Genomic DNA, 20586 nt, shown 5'->3' with positions numbered 1-20586 from the left:
TAATAGAGCATGACATGGTATGATAAAAGCGCTATGACAGCCCACAGGGAAAGCTTCCTAGAAAGGGTAATCCCTGAGTTTATTAAGTGTTTTGCCTGCTTTTATACTTTGAGACTTAGCTTTACATTTTTAAATTGTATATTAACCTATTAAAGGGTAGTAAGCTTGAAAGTGTATGTGATTCAATTTTTTTTCAAAGTTCCAATACTTGCACAAGTAAATTACTTTTGTTTGTTATTTTGTTAGTCAGAAGAGTTAAAGCAACCTAAAAGGAGAATGTAAGATTAAGCCTCATTTATTTAAACTCATCTGAACAAAAATTTAAATTTTTTATCATGACTAGCATTTTAGTTCTAAAAACAAAGCAAAATAGGCTAAACTCAACTTACTTGGGGTTGGGCAGGGATGAAGTCTTCCGGTTTGATAACGGGCTTTGTAAGGCCTGTTATTTTCTCTGGCATGCCGAGCTTTGATGGCAGCATATCTAGAATAAGAAAAAGAAGAAATTATCTTATTAATTTCCCAAATTAATTTTGGGAAGTGTACATTACTTTTGAGTAAAATAAGGCAAACAAATAAAATGAAACCAATAAGCAGAGCAACGGGCTTTGAACAAGGTGCCATTCTGAGTGTTGACTAATGCAATGGTAAACTGAAATTATTCTAATTTGTATTTTCTAACAGAAGAGTAGTTAGAAAAGCAAAGAAATAACATTGTAAAAATAATAAAAACATCATTTGTTATATAGCGAGGTGTATTAGTTTCCTAGGGCCTCCATAACAAATTACTACAAACTTGGTGAGTTAAAATAACAGAAATTTATTCTCTCACAGTTCTGGAGGCTGAAGTCTGGAATCAGGTGCCAGCTGGGGCTATGCTCCCTCTGCAGGCTCTTGGGAAGAAGCCTTCCTTGCCTCTTCCTAACTTCTGCTGGCTTCCAGCAATCCTTGGCATTTTTTGGTGTGTAGCTCCGTCACTCCAATCTCTGCCTCCCTTGTCCTATGGCCATTGTACCTGTGTGTAATCTGTGTCCTCTCCTCTTCTTATAAGGACACCAATCATTGAATTCAAAGCCTACTTTACTCCAAGATATTAGCTTCACACTAACTAATTATATCTGCAAACACCGTATTTCAAAATAATGTCATGTTCTGAGGTCTGAGTGGACATAAATTTTGGGGGAACACTATTCAACCCACTACACTAGAGGAACAATTCTATCAAAAAAAAAAAAAAAATTCATGACCTATCCTGGGGGAAAAACCACCTTGTAAGAGACATGTATGTACCCAAGTCCATCTATCACAAAATGTCCTTACAGAAGGAGTTTATTATATGGAAATGAAAATGTACATAAAAATTTCTTTGGGGGTGACTAAATTTTGGAGTATGACAAGAGAATTTTTGGTGAAAAAAAGTTTCTTGAGGAAAATCAAGTGCATAAAAATGCTTCTGTCTCACAAGTGTACTTCTCATACACACTACTACTGGAAAGTTCATTCATTTGAAAAATAGTCATTGAGCACGTACCTTGTTCCAGGCACTATTCTAGGAGCTAATGATACAAGAACAGACAGACAAGGCTCCTGACCCAATGGAGAGGAGACAAAAATGAAAATCAAGATAAACACAAATCAGCAGTGATGTGTGCTATGATGAAGATAAAACCTCCAATAAAATGTTGCATGGAAATGCTGAGAGCAGATGACCTTGCCTTGTTCCTGATATTAGGAGCAAAACACTCAGTCTTGTACTACTATGTATGTTGGCTGTAGTTTTTTCATAGATGTGCTTTATCAGGTTGAAAAAATTCTTTCCTATTCTGAATTTACTTTTTTTTTTTTTTAAATCAGGAATTGGGGAGAAGTTTTCTTCACCTATTGAGATGATCATGTGGTTCTTCTTTCTTATTCTATTTTACATGTTTGAACTTTTCAAAGGTTAAACCAAGGTTACACCTTTGGTATAAACTCCACTTGGTCATGTATAATTATAATTATTTATTATAATTAATTGTGATTAAGTGGGTATATACTAGGAATGTAACCTTGATTTAACATTTAAAAAAATCAATGTTTAAACAATGTCATGTATATATTTGGATTCAATTTGCTAAAATTTTTGTTTCTATACATATGAAATGTATTGATCTGTAATTGTTTTTTCTTTCCCCCTTATACTGCTTTTGATTTTGTTATTGAGGTAATGCTGACTTCATACCATGTATTGGGAAGTGTTTCCTTCTCTTCTGTTTTCTAAAAGAGTTTGTGTATATTGGTATTATGTTTTTCTTGAAGGTCTGGAAAAAATTCTCCAGTGAAACCATCTGGGCTTGGAGTTGTCTTTGTGTGAAGGCTTTTTAGCTATCAATTCAATTTCTTGTAAGATATAGGATTATTCACGTTACCATTTCTTTTCAAATGAGCCTTGGTAGATATTGTCTTACAAGAAATTTGTTCATTTTATCTATGTGATTGAATTTATTGGTCTGAAAAAGTCTTTATTTTACTTTCATCTTAGAGAGAGATTTTTACTGGGTATAAAAATCTAGGTTAACAATTTCTTTCTTTCAAGCACTTTAAAACTATCATCCATTATCTTTTGGCTTACAAGATTTCTGACATGAAGTTATTGGTTATTCTTATCTTTGTTACTCTACATGCAATGTGTGTGTGTGTGTGCTTGTGTGCATATGTGTGTGTGTGCTTTCTTTTTATCCTTTGTTGCTTTGAAGATTTTTCTCTTTATCACTCACTTTCAGCAATTTTATTATGACACATCATGATGTGCCGTGGTATAGTTTCTTCATATTTCTGTTTCTTGGGATTCATTGAACTTCTTGGTCTCTGAGTTGTATTACATTTTTCAAATTTGGAAAATATTCAGCCATAATTATGTCTTCACATTTTTTTTCTGTCATTTTTTTCTGGGACAACAATTACATGTAACTTACACCAATCGATATTGTCACATAGCTCACTGAGGCTTTTTTCCCCAGTCTTTTTCCTCTGTATGTTTATTTTCAAGAGTTTATATTGCTACATTTTCAAGTTCATGGGTTATTTCCTCTACAGTGGCTAATTTGCTGTTCTTTCCATATAGTGTACATTTAAAACATTTTAAAAATTTATTTTGTCTCCAGATATTCTATTGGTCTTTTGTGTATCTTCCATTTCTCTTCATCTTCCATTTCTCTTCATCATATTCAGATCCTTGAACATATTTATAAGATGTATAAGAACTACTTCAAGATCTACTAGTTCCTTCATCTCTATCATTTATTAATCTATACTGGTATATATATATATATTTTTGATTATAGATTATATTTTCCTGACTATCTGTATGACTTGTCATTTTGGATGGGATGCTGGACAATGAAAGTTTTATTTTGTTGGATGCTGAATTTCATTATATTCCTTTAAACACAATTGCCCATTGTTCCTGTTCTTGTCTACTGAACAAGATGCAGATCAGTATGTTGCAAATCAGTTTGGCATCATCAAAGCTGGTGTTTCACCTTTCTTACGGGTCTAGAACAGCTTTTATTTGAGGACTAATACAGCCCCATGACTAACGCTTGACCCTTCTGAAGTTTCTATTTAATATCGCTTGAATTATGAAGTCTAGCCAGCATAACTGGCAGGAACCCCACTGTTTCTAGCCCTCCACAAGCCTTGTATGAGTTAAAAAAAAATCATTAGAATCTTATTTTTCCTCCGGAGAAATATGACTTCAGAAAAAGAACATAGCGTGGTTTATATCTTTTCTCTTCCACTGATAAATCTCTGTTGTTGTTGTTTTTTTTTAAAGAAAACTATATAAGTTGATATTTCCTTTTTCATTCAACCATTTGCCTTTATAACTGGAAGTATAAATTGTAAAAACAAAAATGTTTAGTGTCACCAAAGACATGCAAATTAAATGACTACAAATGAAGATGCCATAATTAAGTTAAAAACAAAATCCCTAATGCTTATTCATTTTAAATTCTCAGTAATTCTGATAGCACTGTAAATTGCTACATGTTCTTGAAAAGTCGCTTTATGTACATAAGGATGATAAAACTTATTGTATCCCTACATCTAGTAACCTGACATTTTGTAACATATTCTAAGGGAATTCCTTGGCTTCCTTCTGGTTTCTCCTTTCAGGTAGAACACAATCTAAAATGTCTCTGGGGAACCAGGACCATCCGCACTCTCACTCTGCTCAGACCTAGACCTGTGGCCAGGGTGGGGGGACAGGGAGTGGGGTAGGCTCTTGAAGGGGAGGGCAAGGGGGAGAGAAGGAGAGAAAGAGACAGAGAGACCCCTCAACAGAGTGTTTATAAAATGAAGATGATTTCTTATTTTTCAAAGGAGCAATTTTCTTAGGAAAAAAAAGCCCAATATGTGTTTTTGACTTGTATTAAAACTCCTCTCTTTGAAGAGAGAAGCAGTCTTAAATCATGGTGTTTATAATATAGAAGGCTCCCCTAGATTCTGTGCTACAACCAGAAATTCATGGTAAAGTTTCCGGGCTACATTCTGAGCGAGAAAATGATGAAATGAATTCTATTCATAAGAGGGGAACAATAAAGAATATGGAGTTCATAAAAAAGAACTGTGTGTGTGTGTTTCTATGATTTACAATAATATATATCTGGTCTCTGTCCCTCTTTCTGGCACAGAACTCCCAAACCCTTTGGAGTTTCCTAAGTGATGAGAGGAACTTGTTATGAGGTTAATGAGGTGACTTTTGGACCCCACCCAAAGGTGGGGGCTGGTTACCAGTAGGAACCAATCATGTGGTTAGAGAACTGGAACTTTCAGTCTCACCCCTGACTTCTGGGAAGGGGAGGTGGGAGAGGCTTGAGGTTGAATAAATCACCAAGGTCCAATGACTTTGTCATGGCTACGTAAGGAAGTCTCTATAAAAAACCCAAATAAAGACAGCTTATCGGTTCTTATTTTCAGAGCGTTTCCATGTTAGGGAACCATAATGTGTCCATGTGCCATCACACTGTGCTGAGCCCCAAGCTCCACGAGAACAGAAGCTCCTTCATTCGGGACCTCATCTTATATACCTCTTCATTTGACTGTTGATTCACACCCTTTCATATCCTTTGGAATACATCTGTAATCTAGTGAAGAAATGGGTTTTCTTAAGTTCTGTGAGCCATTCTAACAAATTAATTGAACCTGAGGAGGGGGTCCTGGGAACCTCTACTTTATAGCCAGTCAGTCAGAAGTACAGGTAACATCAACCTGGGCTTGTGCCTTGTGTCCAAAGTAGAGGGCAGTCTTGTGGGGACTGTGGAATTTGATTCTGTAACTGGGTAGATAGTGCTTGAGTTGACTTTTCGGACACCCTGCTGGCATCCGAGAATTGCTTGTGTGAGGAAACCATACACATGTTGGAACTGGGTAAGATAACTCCTTTTCAGTTTGTGTATTCTGAAAAAGAGAAAACTTAAGGGGAACGGGGAGAAAGATATGATAGCTATTTTCTGAGACTTAAAGGGCATTCCACAAAACAGAAGATCCTCATTTGTGTTGCGGTACTTTCTTTTCTGTCATAACAGTACCCCTTGAATCATGCCTTCTACCCATGTTCAAAGCCATCCCTGAGTCTTCAGCATCTGAGCTGCTGCTTGTTCTAATAGAAAAATGCATGGGTTGTAGCATCTTGAAGGCCTGGATCTGAATTTCAGCTCTGTCACTTACTGAGTGTGTAACTTTAGGGAAACAAATGAAACTTTTTCTGTACACCTTTTCAAAATGAAGATGATTTCTTATTTTTTGGAAGTTTTTGCAGACAAATGTAAAAGCACATAGTAGGTATTCAATAAAAATCTGTAAAATGAATGAAAGAAATCTGGAATTGTTGAATATCATAAGATGTTAGAGTTAAGCTAAAAATAAGGAAAAATACAGATTTTTTTTAAATGCTCCTAGAAGTCCGGAGCTCCCTATCTCTAAAAACATCCAAGTAGAGACTAAGTAGTTGCTTGGCAGAAATTATTATTATTTTTTTTAATTAAATTTATTGGGGTGACAATTGTTAGTACAATTACATAGATTTCAGGTGTACAATTCTGTATTACATCATCTATAAATCCCATTGTGTGGTCATCACCCAGAGGGAGGTGGGGGGTGGGGGGTGGGGGGTGAAGGTAAGGGGGATCAAATATATGGTGATGGAAGGAGAACTAACTCTGAGAAATTATTTTTTAAAGGAGATTTTTCACTTTGTCAGTATTTTTTTTTCCGTGTCTATATTCTTAAAAGGGACATTTCCAATGTTTATTCTAATGCTAATTCTCTCTTTAACCACAAGATGGCATTCAAGGTTTAATCTTTGGGGAATAAAAAAAACTAGCATTCCTCCTTAAAAATGCATTAAATATATAATTATATAAACCTATAAAAAACAACGTTCAAGTTCAATAACTCTGAAAGGATAGCCCAAACATACATTAAATTAGTGTATGCAGCAGAAATGTTTTCTATATAACTGAAGAAAAAGGACTCAAAGATAGTTATGCTACAGGAGGATCACATATTTTTGTGAGTTAAAATACTTACAGAATCAGACACTACAGGAAAAACCACAAATCTTTTCCACAGAAGGTAGACTTGATTGGTACTTATAAATGGGTAGGCAATATTTTTACACTTGCCTGAAATTTTAAGCTTTTACATGAGTACCTACTAATAGGAATATAGTAAATAATTTAGTTTTAATGTTCGAATACAATATATGTTTAGCAGTAACTTCAGGCAAGTTGGTTCACCTCTTTGTGCCTCATGCTTTCCTGATTATTAAACTGCATATAATACCTACCTCTGTTTCTGTGGAGAAAGTTAGGGGTGATAATTTAGTTGAAAAGGGAGACTAGGAACTTTGGCTTGAAACTGTATCTGTACAACAAGAAAAATGCTCTGACCTGTAGTGTGGGTTGATATGTTGTGGCTATGAAGGCTGATGGATATTACTGAGTGTTACACTTAGAAATGTGTGAATACCCTTACAGGTATAACTGTCAACTCCACAGCGTGGCCAGTATTCCATTAGGAAATGAAGGGAGAATGCCCAGCACACAGTAGGTGCTTTGCCATGTTAGTTCTACTGCCCTCTGTACTTCCTACGAGGTCTGACCATTAAGTTTGCGAACTTTTTGCAATGATGTCGCTAACCTTTTTTGATATCAGAAGGATTATTCATTATGAATTTGTACCAACTGGACAAATAGTTAACCAGGTTTACTATTTGGAAGTGCTGAAACGGCTGCGTGAAAAAGTTAGATGACCTGAACTTTTCGCCAACAATCCATGGCTCTTGCATCACAACAATGCACCCGCTCACATGGCACTGCCTGTGAGGGAGTGTTTTTTTTTGTTTGCTTTTTTAGGAAGGGTGCAGGTCACAGAGGGGGATTGATCTGGAAACCTTGGTGTTATTAGCACCATGCTCTAGCCAACTGAGCTAACCAGCCACCCCTGTGAGGGAGTTTTTAGCCAGTCAACAAATAACTGTATTGGAACACCCTCCCTCCTCACCTGATCTGGCCCCCAATGACTTCTTTCTTTACCCAAAGATAAAGGAAATATTGAAAGGAAGACATTTTGATGACATTCAGGACATCAAGGGTAGTATGATGAGAGCTCTGATGGCCATTCCAGAAAAAGAGTTCCAAAATTGCTTTGAAGAGAGGATTAGGTGCTGGCATCAGTGCAGAGCTTCCCAAGGGAAGTACTTTGAAGGTGACCATAGTGATATTCAGCAATGAGGTGTGTAGCACTTTTTCTAGGATGAGTTTGTGGACTTAATTGCCCAACCTCGTATGTATAAACAAAGAGGAATACCTTTTCTAAAACTACGTAGGATGTAAAACTTCTCCAGAATTGACAACTTTTATTTAGATAACTTCCTGGCTGACATAGCTAAAACTACTGGCATAGATCTTTTCCTTACCACATAAGCAATAATCAGCTACAGAGTATGATGTAAAAATAGTTTTATATATGCATAAGAATATTCAAAAGAACAGCTTGCACTGCCTTCTGATTTTATATCTTTCTCTAGCGAAAATAAATATGAACTACTAATTAGGTTCTCGATTCATATTCTTTCCCATGTCTTGGTTGGTATACAGTGTTTGCACGAATAGCCAGCCAACAGACAGGAAAGGCAATAGGACAGGTCAAAAAAAAAAAAAAAAAAAAAAAAGCCTTAGAAATGAACACCAAACCAAATGATAAATCATGAATATTTATGAGCTGCTTATAATGACAATGGGATACTATTAATACCAACTAAAACCATGTGTAGAATTTAAGAATTTGCATAAAACGTTCATGACAGTCATTTGTATTCCCAGTTTTTTTTTTGTATTTCCAGTTTTTAATCACTATTCTGACTATACCCCTAGAATCCTTAAAATAGAACCATAATCTCTACATTAGAATGGGCCTTAACAGAAGTCAGCACCTACATTTTATTTTTCCTAAAATTAACTGTCTCCACATGTAATCCTATTAAGTAGGGAAACAGGGTTAAGTGTGCATCACTCAACAAACACTAATTGAGTGCCTACTACTAGTTGCAAGGTACCATGCTACGTTTAGAGAACACAAAGCTACAGGAAGGGGCCTGCCCTAGTCACTCATCATGAACAGGTGACGTTTTCCACCATAGGGCCTAAAAGAGCTAGGGACAGAGTGGTATGAAAGGAGAGGATGGGGGAACATGGAAGCCTGAACATGTCAGGGACCCTTTCATATAGAGACGCTGGTGTTGGGTCTTCACACCGTCCTGGTGAAGCACTTGGCCCAGCAGAAGAGATGGTAGAGGTGGAGCGGAGAAGGGAAAAGAACCATGCGTATAATGAGACTAAAATAAATGTGGTCATGATAGGTGTTGTTTTCTGTTTTCTAACCTGAGGGAATTTTCACATGTTTCTGATAGAGACTATTTTTATTCTCTGAAAAGTTGGCAGGCATGGGCTTTTATCTCCCTTCTCCTCAGGAAGTAACATTTATGGAATGTCCATATGTCAACACTATATAATTGTATATATATGATCTCATCCAAGAGATCAAATGCAAAACAACTTTGCAAGATAGGCAGGGCTATTGCCATTCAATAGATAAGGAAACAAGCTCAGTGTGGGTAAGAATATCTCCAAGAGCTGTCTGATTCTAAAGCCCATGCTCTTTCCCCATGCTGCCTCCAAAGAAAGATTTTCCATCTGAAACTTGAACTAGGGCCACAGTAAGAAAAGCATGAATAATAGCAAACCTTATGAGTACTTACTACGTTCCAGATATAGTTTGAAGTGTTTTACATGTGTTAATTTATTTAATCCTCACAACCTCCTTTGGAGTTATTACTACCATGTAATAGAGAAGGAAACTGAGGCACAAAGAAGTTAGATAACTTGCCCAAGGTCACAGAGCGGGTAATCGGCGGAGCCAGGATTCAAACGCAGGCAGTCTTGCTCCAGTGCCCCTGCGCTTAAACACTCCACGTTCTGCCTTTGAACTCAGACCAAATCCTAATTCTCGACCACCAGCAAAGACCCTATGGGAAAGATTGCCCAGGCAGAAGGCACAAAGTGGTGAAAAGATCTGATGTCCCCAAATAACAGAAAAGAGAATTGAGTGTGGCTTTAGAATCGTGTCTTGATTGATGAGGAGATGGGAGGACAGAAGGAAGAGGGATGTGAAATAGGAAAGATAGGTCTTTCTCCTTAACACTATGCAGATGGAAGATTCTCATTTTGCGTTTTCTGTTTTGTTTGTTTTTTAAAGGAAATTTCAGTGCAAGGAAAGCATTTTCAAATATAAAAACAGAGCATAATGGTATTATATTGCAAGAACATACAAATTACTCACTTGCATAGATCCCCAAATATTTTCTACTTAAGCTCTATGAATTGACAAGTTTATTATACTTCATGTATTTTAATGAATAAGAGACTTTCAAAAATTATCTGAAAAGAAGTTGATTCCACCATACTTTAGATTTTTGCATACTCAAATATTTATGCCACACTACAATTATACAGATAAATGAAATATCTTTGAAAAACTTTAGTGTTTTTTGCTAATCAACTCCAAAATTTGAAAGAAGCTAATATTATCTGATCTAAATATGTTCTCATCAACCACCAGATGGCATAAGGTGTGAGAGTTTTATTCTGACAGTCACCATGCACATGATAATTTGACCTATAACTTCAAAATAATGTATTTGGAAAATGTTCTAGCACTCACACAGTTCACAATTATTTCAGCCACATGCAGAAGTAGACAGAGAAGTTGAAAATGACATGGTCCTACTTTTTCTAAATTTTGGGGTTCTGTGGGATGCTGGTATTACATAATGAATCAATGATCAAACAAATAAAACAAAGCAGTTCTGTTAAAGGAAATAAAAAAGAAAGTCATGTCAAAGCAAAATTAACCTTATATTGTAAGTAGGTTTCTTTAACTCTAAATGAAACTTAAAACATTCCTTCAAGAAAAATAAAACACCATGCTTGTACTCCTTCAAATTCTGCTTAATAAAAACCTTTCTACTGCCTGTAATTTATTCTGAAAGCAGAAAAATACCTACTGCAAATGCTTTTCCCCAGTTTGGCTTGAAGGAAAGTTGTGGCAGGAGTTGGCTGGAAAAAGAATATCCAATTGAAAAGCCCAATCTGAATTGTGATGGTAAAGGGTAGGAAAGTATATTTTAAGAACCTCAATTTCTCCACAAATTCAAAATGCAGCACAGGATTTTTACGAAGCCTGTATTTCCATCTAGAAAAGAGGTCACAGTGCTAACAAGTCGAAGAGCTAAAAGGTGAGGTAAATGCAAACAATAGGATCATTAATTCCCCTCGCTCTGTGGTAGCATATCCACTGAGTACTTTGAAATGAGCACATCAGAATAAATGACTCCTACAAGCTGGCCCATACCACAGAACTGAGATGAAATCGCTCCGGCATGATGAAGCAGCAAAACTGCCGTTAGGAGTCAAGAGCCCAAGAGGCGAAGGATCCCTTCCTTAATGGGGTTTAACAGTCTTTCTGAAGATACTGTAATAATTTGTTTTTGTATTTCGCTACATACTTCCTCATTTGATGTAATATAGGTCCTGAGCGAGAAATCTGTGAAAGAGGAAAAGGTATATGGAACTATAAGAAGGATGAAAAGTTAGTTGGTGATATAGAAACAGGTTGTTTTGTTTTGTTTTCCTATTTCTAGGTCATATATTGATAAGGATAATAGGAATGGGAGTGAGACTTAATGGGGAGGGTATTGTGAGGTCGCTCATGGCCTATCTCCATTTTTGGCAGCTAATAGGGAGCAAAGGTATTTCCTACCTGGATTCATATGAAAGGAAAAAATATATATACTTTTTATTTTTGTTGTTATGTTTAGAAAAGGGCATAAGTTACTTTCAAAGGGTTTCTCCTGATGGTTCACTCAGACAGTAGAAAGTGGAATAGTAGATAGTTCAAGTTAATAGGATAATATATTCTAGACACTTAAAATTACTTACTTGAAATTCCATTCTTTAGGATGTTGTAGCTCCCTTTTCTTCCATTTATAATACTCCTCAATGAAATTTGGATCTTCGAGCACTGAAATTAGAGTATAAAAAAGGAGCTATGTATACATTCTAGTAATTCAAAGTTTAAAATAATTCACTTTGCCTGAAGTTGATATGTGGCAATGACATACACTATATATTTTAAGTCTATTACAATACTCACTTTCCAAATTTCTTCCTTTTATTTGAACTTGTTAATATTGGCTATTGTTTGAAATAAGTAGACTGTGACTTTGAAACGTTTCATTATAATGACATTTGTTTGTATGGCATATATAGTAATGAAGAAGGTATCAAAATAACTCATACAAACTACAGACACCATAGTTTAACAAAATTCTAATGGAAAAAAATGGAAAAAAAATATTGGCGTCTAGAAGTGACATTATGGATTTTGATCTTTCACAAAGCAAGCATCTGCAACAGGGGCGGCCAGCTGGCTCAGTTGGTTAGAGCGCAGTGCTCATAACACCGAGGTCGCCGGTTCAATCCCCACATGGGCCACTATGAGCTGTGCCCTCCACAACTAGACTGAAAAGAACAGCTTGACTTGGAGCTAATGGGTCCTGGAAAAACACACTGTTCCCCAATATTCCCCAATTAAAAAACAAACAAAAATAAAGAATCTGCAACAACAGGTAATCATCCAATCTCTAAATAAACCCCTTACCAACAACAAAAAAAACTCTCCTCTCCTCCTTGTTGTTGGGAGATTGCCTGTCCCGTTGACAGACAACAAGGTCACAATGTCCTTCCTTAATCTGAGTTCCTGATCTCTGGAGCAATAATGGGTAAAGTTCATCCCTCCCCCATGAGAGAGAGAGCCCTTCACGTATTTGAAGATAGCGCTCAGGGTGGCCTCAGTTCCTTCAACTGTTTCTTAAGACATGATTCTCTAGAGACCCAATCAACTTCACCATTCCGGCAATGAAATTTGTCCTATTAAAGTTTGCATCCAGAACTGGCTCCGAATCTTGGTTTTGCTTGAATAGCAAAGATGCAAGTGAGTTACTACCTCTCTCAATCTGTGTGCTAAACTGCTATCAATTCAGCTCCGACCTGCATTAGTATTTTCTGGAAATCACATTACACCACTGGCTCATATATTTGTGGTTAATTATAAGCCTTATGCCTTCTATCAAATTCACATAAAATTATTGAAAATCTATTATGCTTAAGGCACTGGTAGTTTTTACATGAAATACCAGATCATACACACACATATAATCTATCTACAGTGTTTCCCTGAAAATAAGACCTAACCAGAAAATAAGCACTAGCATGATTTTTCAGGATGACATCCCCTGAACATAAGCCCTAATGCATCTTTTGGAGCAAAAATTAATATAAGACCCGGTCTTATTTTCGAGGCAACACGGTTTATCTATATCTATCTATCTATCTATCTATCTATCTATCTATCTATCTATCTATCTATCTATCATCTCCTAGTTCCTTATAATTGTGTTGGGTTTATTGTCTTGAATTATTTAACCAACTAGATGCTCTCTACCAGTCTTTCCCTTATCTGGAACTTCCTTCTTCACAATGATTAATTCATCCTTTCTTGCTTGATGAAATTTGTCATTGAGAGAAAAACACACACATTTAAACTGAATAGTTTTCTTTTATTACTATTACATGACTTTCACCAGCAATGCTCCTATCTATTCTTTAGTTTCTTTTCTTACTTCATCCATATATAAGCACATATACATACATATTCTTATTTCTTATAATACTCTTTTTATTGGTATTTGGATATATACTCCTCTCTTCCATTAAGGAAGGAAATCTGAGCTCCCCAGAGGTCTTAGTGAGGTCTCATTATTTTCTTTAGATTATAATAGCATTAATAGAGTTATTACTATATACTGGGCACTTGTAAAGTATGTATACAGTGGTTACCGTTATAATATCCACTTTATGGATGAACAGAAAGGTTGAGTAATATCTTCTGGGGCTATACTCATTATTACTTAGACAAAGTTTAAAATTTGAGGTTTCTATTCAAGGACAGCTTATATCTTTCCTTAATTTTTTTGAAATTGTTTTTCCAACATTTCTATTTGAATAGTTATGACAGTCTCTTATATATCATGAAACCCCAACTGGCATTGTCATCTTTCCTGAATATTCCCATTAACTTTACATCATCGACTTATTTTCTTCATTGCTTTCTCTACTATCTGAGAGATAAAAAAAAAAAATAGTCACAGCATTTGTACAAACTTTCATTTTAATGCTTCCTATTTTACCCCTATAATTTTTTCACTTATCTGTCTCCTACCACCTGACTGCAAACTCCGCAAAAAGCTTATCATAATACCTATCTTCTTGTTCCCAACACACCACCTACTGTCTACACAAGAAGATGCTCAATAAATAATGTTGACTGGAGGGAAATAATGAAGGAATGAGGACAGAAGAAAGAGCGAGAATGACAGAGAGTGGAAGCGCGAGAGAGCGAGAAAGAAAAGACCAGTGAAATTCCGTCAGAAGTTCTTGAAGTTGAAATTCTTCCATCACTATTATATCTTGCCCTTGTGGCAGTTTTGTAGTCTGTGGCAGAAAAAGCATCCTCTGTTGCCTCCATAATATATTTCTTCTTCCTTCCCTTCCTGCTTTGGATTATCAGCCATTGCTTTTACTCTGTTTTTACCATTGACACACCTCTTGCCCAACAGCTGTATAGGTTGATGTTAAAATATTTTTCCCCACTGCTGGGACTGTTAAGTCCAAAGACATATAATCGTGCCAACTTGCTGCAGCACGTTGTATTTTCACACATATTATCTCATACTAACCATAGAGCAACTTAAAATACAATGGAGTGTCTTTTTTGTTTTTAATCAATGAATAGAAATGAAAACACTAGGTACAAAGAGTTAAATGACTAACCTACATTCACTGAACTGCATGTGGCAAACTAGTACAGGGCTAAGGAGTCTCTAAGTTCTGACATCATGCTCTTCCCACTAGAGCCTTTCCAACCTTGGCTGCACATTGCAATCACCTGGGGAGCTTTAAAAACTACTGCTGCCTGGTCCTGCTCCCAGAGATCCTAATGTAATTGGTCTGAGGGTGTGCCCTTTACATGGGAATTTTTACAAGCTCCTCTGGTGGTTCTAATGAGCAGTCACAACTGAGAACCATGCAGCAGAGGTAGACATGACAGCCTCTTGCATCTAAATGCAGTTTGGAGACACTTGCCCTTATTGCTGGCTCAAAGACTCAAAGAATGAACGTCTCCTAGGGTGAAAGCAAGCATCCCCAGGACGCTTCAGGCTGTTTGGTCTGTCTTGATGACAGCACACATCAGGAAGCCTCCACTCACTATTACCGGGTACACTGGTCTGAAGGGATTCTTTTTCTCTAACATAAGCATTTCCTTATGGGGATCATATTCTGTCGTTAAGGTACTGTTGCCCACAACCAGATGTAGTGGTTTGTTCTCTGCCAAACTTTTTATGTGCCATTCAGTAGTGATGGACAGAGAACAGTGGATCATCAGTACATTTTCCCACATGATTGCCTATGATTGTGAACTAATAATTACAATTATTGAAAAATGTACTGCCCGTACTTCAGAGTTTGAATTTAAATCTCAGGTTAGAAGGAAGTAACAATTTTATGTCACTTTACAAAGGCAGCGTAGTATGATAAAAAGCAACAAATGTGGAGTCAGAGGGCCTGGTTCAAGTCCTTGGACCACAGTCTATTTGTAGTAATTAATAATAGCCACACTTACTGAGCAGTCACTATGTGCTAAGCACTGTTGTTAGCGCTTCAACTGATTGGGTATGTGCTGTAATTACTCTCATCTTACAGATGAGGGAACTGGATGCAGAGAGGTTAAGAAACTTACCCAAGATCACACAGCTAGTAAAGGGCAGAGCCAAGATTAAACCTAGGCAATCTGGCTCCAGAATTTATACTCTTTGCCGATATATGATATTCCCTCTTACATGACTTTAGATAAATTATTGAGCCTCCCTTGATCTGGGTTTTCTCATTTGTAAAACAGAGTAACAATAATAATGCCTAGCTCATAGGGTTGCTAAACCACTGTGCATGACACATATTAGGTGTTCAATGAATATTGGTTGATACATGAATAAAATAATAAGATTGGGATGACTAAAAAAACCTAACACAGAATACTCTGTAAACTGTATTGTACAAGAATACACTTTCTATTATGGCACACATGACTTGTGGCACAAAGATATGGAAAAGAGTAATTACTCCAAATCAAAATATAACCACTCATCACTATTCATAAAATTAAAAGCTTTTAAAAATATGCACATGAGCTTAATAATCTTTCCAATGATAAGAATGTAACTGCAGAAAATGAAGTTATTAAAAGTTTCCCTTTTATTTCTGAGTAGTTGAAGAAGCATTCTATAATCTGAAAGCTTCATCTTTATTATTGCCAGGAAATTAAGCCATTAAAAAAGATAGTATTGGATCTCATCCAGCTGAATTATCCACAGACAAAATGGCCAGCAGCAAATGTAAGGCTTACATTTATTTTTTTAAATTAAGTGCCAGTTATTATTGAAGGAAAGCTCTTGAAACATTCTTATAACAAATCCCTGGGGGAAGAAGAAGCAAGGTAATGGTGAAATATTGCACCAAGGGCTAGAATCAAAGTCTCAGAAATTCTTCTGGGCTAGAGGTAACCATTACCAGCTATTGCTTTCACAAAGAGGAATGAATTACACAGTAGGTTAGTGACAGATGTAGAAACAAGGAACAAATTAAACATTTTGGTATCAAACTCTTTTGAAGAAGAAACTAGTTAGTGGTGCTTCATTGTTTCCTTCCATTTTTAATTGTTCTTTATTGCAAGACAATCATTTCCAAATTTCATTAAGTTTTGGCATGTGTTTCTTTTTTTCCTAGAGGTTTGCAGTCTCTAAAGGCCTCATATATTTACATGTTATTTCATAAAGCACCATCCTATACCATTCTGTTTGGTTTTTGGTTGAAGGAGTTGGATGCTTCAGTGGTTCCCTAGAATGTGCCAGTTGCTTCTCAACACTGTGTTTGCTAAGGATTATTGCTTCCTGGAACCTATCTGAGTTGCTCAGTTCCTCACACATAATAGGTGCTCAAGATGTGTTTGCTGAATTGATTAAGCAGCACCCAACCACAAATCTTTGAAATGAAGTCAACGTTCATGTACTCTGGTATCAAAAATAATAAAATTCTTTATACTAATAGTGTTACTAAAGACTGTGTTTCTTAAAGCACCTTAAGTTATTTTTCTTAACCACTAATCCATGAGTGAGTAACGAAGGTAAGGCGTAATCACAAAATTAATAACCGACATCCAGAAAAAACATGTAATTTCTTAGAAGTTATTGGTTTAACTTACTTTTTTATATTTGTTAAGCTCAGTACTACTTTTTGCTGTAATGTGTGCCTTAAAATGGGAAACTTTTTTGCATGTGATATTTTGTTCTTTTGAAACCAATCACGAGACCATTACAATGAAGAGATGAAACTTGATGAGATCACAAATTAAGGCAGTGATCACGGGATGAAGTGGAGGGAAAATATTCATGGTGTTGTAGGAGATAAAATCAACAAAGCTGAATGAGGGAGATAAACAGGTCTAGGAAATGTCTGTGATTCTGGTTTAGGCAAGTAAATGCAATGGTGATTTACCACTCGCCAAGAGAGGTAATAAAGGAGGGAGGATAGGTTTGAAGGCAAGATAATGAATTCACATTGGGACATCTTAAGCTTGAGATCCCTGTAACACATGTGAGATGTCCAATGCACAGATGTAAATATGCATGCAGAACTCAGGAGAGAGCTTGGCTAGAGATGAAGCTTTAGGAATTACTGGAAGGTAGGCTGATGAAAACCATGGTGGTGGAAGACATCTCTCGGAGAGAGTGGAGAGCTTTTTCTAAAGAAAGAGGCAGAGGAGCACTAAGGAAAGGAGGAGGAAAACCATGGCTGTATGATGTCATCTAATTCAAGGAGAGCATAGCTGAGGAGAGTGCAAGTTAAGATAAGGACTAACACATAATCATTGATTCTGGGAATTAGTAAGTCACTGGTAACTTCAGAATGCACCATTTCAGCCGGACAGCTGAGGGCAAGTCATATTTCAGTAAGTGTGTATAGACCGGATAACCTGCTTTGATCCTAATAGTACTCTAAATATTTGATTAAATGGGACCAACTTTCCCCTTCTGTCTTTTTAATTCCTAATGTATGATAACACACAATTTTACCTTCGGCTGATATAATTGCAAGCCCTAAGTTTATACATTTTTTTTTGCTGTCTTTCTACTTAATACTTTCTCTGGTTTTGAGGATAATTGTTTTTAGAATAAAAAAGGTTCCTCCTGCTATGAAGGCTTCTTTCTGGGGTGAAGGGAGTAAATTAACCTCATAAGATTGAGGACTTCATCTTTTATTCCTTCAATTGCCTATCTTTCCTTCTGGCTTTTAATCAGACTTCAGTTCAGGGCTCTATACAAGAGGAACTAAATTAATAGTTGTTGAATGATTAGTACATCAAGCCAACAGAGAAGTTTATCGTTCTTAAGTTGCAAATATATGTCAATTAGTTTTTGAAAGCAAGACAAGCTGAGAATAATTAAGAGATTAGTTATATATTAATTCTAATAATTAATACCAAAAGGACACAGGATAAGGCTAGATCACCTTACATGGAGTTCTGTAACATTCTGCAGCTTTTGATGTAGCTATTTCAGACCACGTCTTGTAATAATCATCAAATGAAATTTTAATTGATCTGAAAACAAATTAAAATCAGACAATGAGCAGTCTGCAAGTTTGCTTTTTAAAATTATTTTATCAGAGTGGACTGTTTCAGATAACAATATCTTTTTATAAGACAGGAAACTGATTTTCAGTTTTTAACAAATCTAACATTAATTTCTCCACTAATACATACAAATGAAAAAAAAGAATATCTGTCCCATTTTCCATAATAAATGTAAATGTGCACCCATTTGTATATTATACAAAGAACAACATAGTTTAAGATACCTGCCTTTCACGGCTAACATTATAAAAGCACTTCAAGGAAAGGTTCATACCTGTATATTTTCTTTCTACAATATACAATTTTCTTATTTTCTATGACAAATTATAACAAAATTACGTGTATTTGCTTTTTATTATGAGAAGTAAAATGTCAGAATTGAGATTAGTTTAATTTTTACACAGAACAGAGGAAACAACTCTTTTCTACTATTTCTACCTGCATTTTTCCTTCCCTGTGCTAATATTACTATGTCCTAATGGGAAAGCAAAGATTGTTTTAAAGTATTAAACAGGAACTGTGAAACTGTCTCTTAAATAATTGTGTTTCCATTTTTTTTTTCTACCAACTTTCTGCATGTAGAGATTCTCAACATTCTACAAACAAAACATTACTTTGGGATATTTTTCAGACAAGTGAAATCACCAGTTGACTGGCTTAGGTATTTAAACATCAAATGTTAAAAACCTTATGTCTGTTTTCCATTCTAAGTTGCCAGTTCTTTCGAGGAAGAAGCAACTTTTTAGTTAGAACAAGTATACTAGCACTAATTTTTATGTATACCAAGTAAATATTTGACTAAATTTTGAAATAAATGGGGCAATATCTATATGTGTTAATGCATTCATTTATTTAAATGATTATTACAGACACCCAATTTTAAGACTAACATTTTTCAAATGTGTTATTGCTTTTGCAATCACATTTAAGTAGAAATCTGAAACTTGGTGAAGATAAATGAATCACTACTATTATTGCTTCCAGAGCTACGTGCAGTGCCTTACACTACTAAATGATATACTAAACTAACATTAATTTCCCAAAGAAATGTTTCGGCAGTTGGCAACGGAGGTAACAAAATGAAAGGCTGCATTATATCTCCTGCATGAAAAAGCTTGTGATCAATTTGCTGTCACAGATCATTTAGCAGACAACAATGACCCAAGAGGAAGGAAACTGTCAACACACTGTCTCGTGAAAAAAATATACCATCTTCAGGCACAATCGTCTCCATTGTTTTTTGTCTGTTTGACGATGACCCATGACCCTCTCCCTTCCCAACGGTGTCCTGTTCAATTTCAAACTGTTAGCCTTCAGGGGCTTTCTTTTCTTCCCCCAGAATAATTAAAAATATTACCCTAAAAGGTATAACTTCAGTATAGTTTGAATATACAAAGTAGAATGTCTTAAAACATTTGGGAATATTTGCATTTTCAATTCTGTAAAGGAAACGTCTCCTTAAAATGAGAGAATAACTATTTTGCTACGATTCAGATCTACTACTAAGTTTACAGGGATATATATACACTACAAAAAATGCACGTGTTTATAGATTCAACCAGTAACAGAAACATATCGAGTATTATCATTGGCATTATGAATATGAAAAAGTAGAAGATATAATTTTAAACTGAACATTAGAGCTCATTATCCTGTTGGGAAAATAAGATGTATATCTGAATGAGTACACAGAATAGCTTTATATATTAACTTCATAAAGTGTTACATCATTTAACACAGACATTTGGAGGTTATAATGACAGATATTTCTTTGGCAATGGCAGTAAACAGAAAAAGTTGGAATAGGGAGATACCTCTGTTTTGGAGCCATTAGGGAAAGAGTCACTTGAGATATGGACTTGGAACAAAGGCAGGAGGCATTTGAGGCCAGGGGAGCAGTGTTAGCAATAGTTCAGATGGGAAGGAGAATGGTGTGTACATACAGAGGATATTAGGGAAAGAGATGATAGCAACAAGATAATTGACTGGAGTGAAGAGTTCCAATTTCAGAGGAGTTATAATTTGATAAAATAAGAGAAAATGGGCAATGCATGACCTTTAGATTTAGGCAGAGAACGGGTTAGAGTTGATTCAGTAATCTTGATTTATTAGGTGATAAAGAACAATCAGGAGTTCTTGAATAAGGCAAGCAAATTATGAAATCAGTGTGTGTGTGTA

The 20586-nt window shown here is 35.9% G+C and overlaps 1 protein-coding gene across 20 annotated transcripts in view; it reads right to left on the bottom strand.

Moving 5' to 3' along the window:
- The window catches only part of UBE2U (ubiquitin conjugating enzyme E2 U), a 56583-nt gene that overhangs the window by 10681 nt on the left and 25316 nt on the right, over positions 1 to 20586 (bottom strand). For 6 of the 20 annotated variants that reach the window (XM_074334855.1, XM_074334841.1, XM_074334856.1 and 3 more), the window contains 4 exons: positions 18290 to 18375; positions 11541 to 11622; positions 10607 to 10794; positions 390 to 484 (listed from right to left, as the gene is read on the bottom strand). In XM_074334855.1, coding sequence (XP_074190956.1) covers positions 390 to 484; positions 10607 to 10794; positions 11541 to 11622; positions 18290 to 18375 — 451 coding nt within the window. The other 14 variants (XR_012497252.1, XR_012497253.1, XM_074334842.1 and 11 more) reach the window with 14 other exon arrangements.

The sequence above is a fragment of the Rhinolophus sinicus genome, linkage group LG06 (genome assembly GCF_036562045.2).
Source record: "Rhinolophus sinicus isolate RSC01 linkage group LG06, ASM3656204v1, whole genome shotgun sequence".
Taxonomy (NCBI): Eukaryota; Metazoa; Chordata; class Mammalia; order Chiroptera; family Rhinolophidae; genus Rhinolophus; species Rhinolophus sinicus.
This window is presented reverse-complemented; position numbering and strand designations above follow the sequence as displayed.